This window comes from Alligator sinensis, unplaced genomic scaffold (genome assembly GCF_000455745.1).
Source record: "Alligator sinensis unplaced genomic scaffold, ASM45574v1 scaffold1229_1, whole genome shotgun sequence".
NCBI classification, from domain to species: domain Eukaryota; kingdom Metazoa; phylum Chordata; order Crocodylia; family Alligatoridae; genus Alligator; species Alligator sinensis.
In genome coordinates, this window is record NW_005842843.1 from 155249 (window position 1) to 160091 (window position 4843).

Consider the following 4843-nt stretch of genomic DNA (forward strand, 5'->3'; position numbering starts at 1 on the left):
TGGATCTAGCACTTGCCAGTGCCTGCTCTAGCCATTTCAGAAGTACACTGCATGCAGTGCCCACTCTGATGGTCTGGGATGCAAACTGTATGCAGTGCCCACTCCAGCTAATTTGGAACACACGCACCATGCAGCATCTACCCTGGCCAGTCTGGGGCAGGCATCGCATGCAACATGGTTCCCCGACCAGCTGGAATGGGTTCCATGAGGCATGGTTCTGGATTAGGTGCTGCATACAGTGCAATCCTGGACTGGTTGGAGCAAGCACCATGTGTGGCACAGTCTTGGACCAACCTTAGTGAGCACTGAATCCAGTATGTGGAGGCAGGGTCTATGGGCCTGATCTGGCCCATAAGTCCAGCCCTGTGACACTCTTCTGGCCCATGGGGCTAGATGGGTTTGACACCCCTGCCCTAGAGACTTCTAAATCAATGAAAAGCATACATGCTGCTAAACACCATTCACATCCACATCTTCACTATCTCTTTGAACCCTGGATTTTCCAAGATCTTAAGGAGAGACAACATCTCTCTAGTTCTTACATTTCTGCTGCTAAAATGACTTCATTTCCTTAGAAAGCATGGTTTCTTTTTCTGTTCCTACTCTTCTTTTGGGGATTTTTATCCAAGCCCTGTTAGCTTGTAGGTATAGTGGCTGGAAGCCCCCTACACCAGCAGTAAGATGCAATTGGATCTAATGCACGAACCCACAATCATGCTTTCTGCCATACACGTGTGGCTTGGCAAGAGATGATTGTACATACACGTGTGGTTTGGCAAGAGACGATGGATCATAAATTAGATCAGGGGTTGCCAATGTTTTGGGCAGAGTGCCAAAAATGCCTGCAACCTTAACTTGTAAGATGGTGTGCCAGCAGCATACAGCAGGGGAGATGTGAGGGGCCTGATCCTTGTTGTGGCAGTGCAGCCCTGGTCCCTTCCCTGAGGTGTGTGCGCCAAGCAAAATGCCTTCACTTGCCATGCTCTGACATGTTGCCTACCCCTACATTAGATCCCATCACACCTTTATCTGCACGTGTAGAGGGGGCCTTATAGTCGGAGAAGGCACTTGTATACCATGAAATGTCACATCCAGACTTTCAGAGTTTACCAGTAATATTACAGTAATGTCATAAAATCAGAAGGGGCAAATAAAGTCCTATTCTCCCAAGGAACTTTTCTCTATGGAATAGCGGAGAAGCTTTTCAATGAAAACTGTTCGTATCAAAGGTTCATTGAACACAGTAACCAGTTTGCCAAGCAAAAAACAAATACACCAATAAGTGGAAACTGAACAATGCCACTTTTTATCTGACCAGACATATTTTAGATACCCTTTTAAGGATTGTTCTACAGGACAGAAGCTCCTTTTTCAAGATGGAACTATTTCATGCAAAGACGAACTGGCAATGCTGGAACAGCTGACCATGTTACTATACGCTCTTCAGGGAGCATGAGCATTCTGGAATAGGACTTAATTTTGTAATGTTCTTGCTCTTCTAAGCAGTATTGAAAGCTACCTGAATTGAGTTCATTTTGAGAAGTGTAAGATGTGCTTAAAGAATTTATTTTATACTATAAACAGTTTATGGTTTTGTTACTTCATAAACCAGTAAATATAAAAATCTCTTTCAGGCCTGATCTTTTGTTGGGATCAAGTAGCCCTGACTTTTGAACTGTGTACTATAGCATAGATTTCAGCATAGGCACAGAGGTTTGTGCTAGTTGTTCGTGCAGGCTGAGGGACTTAATCTGCAAGTTTTTATGGCCTGGACCAATTCTAACTTCATACACAGTTCTACAAACTTACTTGTTTTTAAGGATTTATAAGGATGAACATTTAGTTTAGCTCCATAAGTTTACCCAGTGCCTTATACACTAAGCAACATGGTTAATCTGTATCTACAGATTAGTACTCTTTTTACATCAGAAAGTTAGAATTATTTTTTTTATTACATTATATTACATATTGTGAATGGGTCTATAAATTTGTTGTTGAGATATGAAGCCAGATAGGAAATAGAGCCTTAACTCTTTATCAACACCTTTGTAATACCATAAAACATTAACAGTGCATGAACCTAAATAAACATAAACACCTAGATATTATAAATGAATGTTTTTTAATGTTTTGAAAATTATTTTATCTTTTGAATAAATGCCACAACTGTATTTCAGGATTTTATGTTTCTGTTGTAGGAAGTCATGATATATTACAAATACACAAAACCCTCTCTTCTGCTTTCACATATATCCACAGGATAAACTAAGAACTCCATTTGTTTTTGCAGTTAAAAAAAGAAAACAAAACTTTCAATTTACTTTTATAATGTATTTATAATGTTATTTTATATGTGTATTGTGTTTATGGAGTCTTAACTTTTTATATTTTATTTACATTTTTTAAAAGCACCAGTAGTTCACTTTTATTATATTTAGAAAACTTATAAACCATATCTGGGATTAACATGGTACAGCAGTCTCAAATTTACCCCAGACCAGATCTAAACGATGGAGCTTTTTGCAGGCTGGATCTGCAGGGCCAGCATCAGAGGCAGCGCAAGCAGTGGGGCCAGAGACTGTGGGCCAAACAGCTGCAGGGTAATCAAGGTTATGTCAGCACAGCCTTTGCTGTCCTTTCGCTGCTGAAGGCCATGGTCAATAGAGTGTGTAGCCCGGAATTTGGCAGCAGGCCCTGCCCCCTGCTAGCTGTACTGCCAAATTTCCTGGCCCACAAGGAGACCCATAGGCCAGAGTGAGCTGCTCTGTGACCCAGATCTGGCCTGTATACAAGATGTTTGACACCCCTGTGTTACAATGACATCAAGTTAAAAGTTCGCACTTGCGTTTGAAAACTATTTACTCGATAGTCTTGCTGTAGCATGCAAGATAAATAAAATTGAGTAATTAAAGGAAAAACTATTTCCCCTTTTTCATTTGTTGATCACATACTTTTGACAGTACTTTTAGTAAAATTAATCTAATTATTTACCATGTATAATCAGTCCATTAGTTGCTTCCTTTTTTGTTTATGCACATCTTTCATATAGCAGAAAAGAAACACTTTTACAATAAATAAAATATGACTATGACAAGGAAAAATGGGAAGGGCACTCAGAAGCAAGTTAAATGTCTAAAAACTTGAAACATTTAGTTGCCTAAATGTTAGTTTTCATTGTTTCTTTAAACCTTTTAATTTGTCGCTTTTTGCCTATGGCATACATAGTTCAGTAACCTAAATTAAACCTTGTCAATAAATCTAATGTGTAAATCATGGAATTTTGTTAAATAACTTGTTTTATTTCAGTCTCCTGCCTCGTCAGCCTCATTCTTTTATCTGCATCCATCTGAAGTTGTTTATCAGCCAGTAGAAATTTCACAGGATGGTGGATGCATGCCTCCTGCTCTATCTCTAATGGAAGCTACTGTTCCTGAGGTATGTTTATTAAACTTTTGCCTGCATTTTATGTAGTAGAAAATGAAACTTTTTCAGGTGACCTAGTTTAAACCCAATTTAAGCAAAAACAGTTCAGTGTAACTATGCCAGTTGTACTGTATAAATATAAGAATCCTTGAGCTTTTCCCTCCACATCTACATTTGTGTTATTTGAGCCATTTCAAACAAGTGTCATGAGTGCTCATCCACAGTTTCTGGCACAGCTTCTAAACAGAAGTATTGAATTCCAAAATATTTTTAAAAGTTATCACCAGGGATCTGGGTTTTTCATTTTGCTGTGGAAAACCGCAGATGTTCTCCTTTAAAGGAGAAAAACTCAAGAAATGGCGTGTTTCCCCTCAAAACTCAAGAAATGGCAGGCTAGCAGAGTTCCAGCCTGCAAGGGGCTGCTTGGAGCTTGAGGGGGCAGGGGCACCACATGCATGTGTGCATGCGCACATGCACTTGGCAGTCAGGCAGGGTAGCGCAGAGCAGTTCCGGCAGTTCCTTCCAGGTAAGTCTGTGGGGGTGGAGGAATGGGGGGGCCACAGGCAATGCTGGGGGAGCACAGGTAACGCGTTGGGAGGAGCAGGGAGGGGCACCCCCTCCCCAGATCTCTGTGCCCACAGCAGGGTGAAGGACTGCAGCCTGGCCAGACCAGCTCTGGGCAGGAGCCACCTCCACAACCCAGTGGACAGGACCCAGTGTGGGAGGGAGCACTGCACCACCATGGCTGCCAAGCTGAGGATCCCCTTGCCCTCCTGGCAGCTCCATGCCACCTCACCTCACCTTGACAGCCATGATGGCATGGCACTCCCTCCTGCTCCAGGTTCTGCTCCCTAGGCCACAGAGGCAACTCTTGCCTGGAGCTGGTCCAGCCAGGCTGCACCTGTGCCCAACTGGGCACAAATCTGCAGGGATGGCAAGGGGGAAGCACATGCCCTCCCCCATACCCAGTGCATCACCTGTGCCCACATCGGCCCCCTTCTCGCACACTGCGGGGCTTTGGTCTGGGGGCAGGGGACAGCAGGTCAGTAGTGAAGGGCACCAGCAGGGTCAGAGGGCTGTGGGTTGGGAGTGAGGGGCACTGACAGAGCTAGGGATTATGGGTCGTGAGCAAGGGGCACCGGCAGAGCTGTGGGGACTGTGGCTTGGGAATGAGAAGCAACAGCATATCAGGGCTGCTTAGCACCGCAAAGCAGTGGCAGACAGCTGCAGCCAAGGGTGGCTGGTGCCTCCTGAGTCTGGGGGGGGCACAATTTGTGCGTGGGCCCAGGGGCGGGCCAAAAGCCCCATATCCACTCTTATACTTCTGTGCTGCAGCTTACTGCTGCGCCCGCTCCCCCACATACACACACCGCCAGTCTACACGGCAAAACTGCCCCTCTTCCTCTTCTATTTAAGTAAT

At 44.0% G+C, this 4843-nt stretch overlaps 1 protein-coding gene across 1 annotated transcript in view; it reads left to right on the plus strand.

The window, feature by feature from the left end:
• Positions 1 to 4843, plus strand: part of BOLL (boule homolog, RNA binding protein) — an 85321-nt gene that overhangs the window by 48886 nt on the left and 31592 nt on the right. The window contains exon 8 of the mRNA XM_006035467.2: positions 3307 to 3435. Within this exon, the coding sequence (XP_006035529.1) occupies positions 3307 to 3435 (129 nt within the window). The remainder of the gene's footprint in view (positions 1 to 3306; positions 3436 to 4843) is intronic.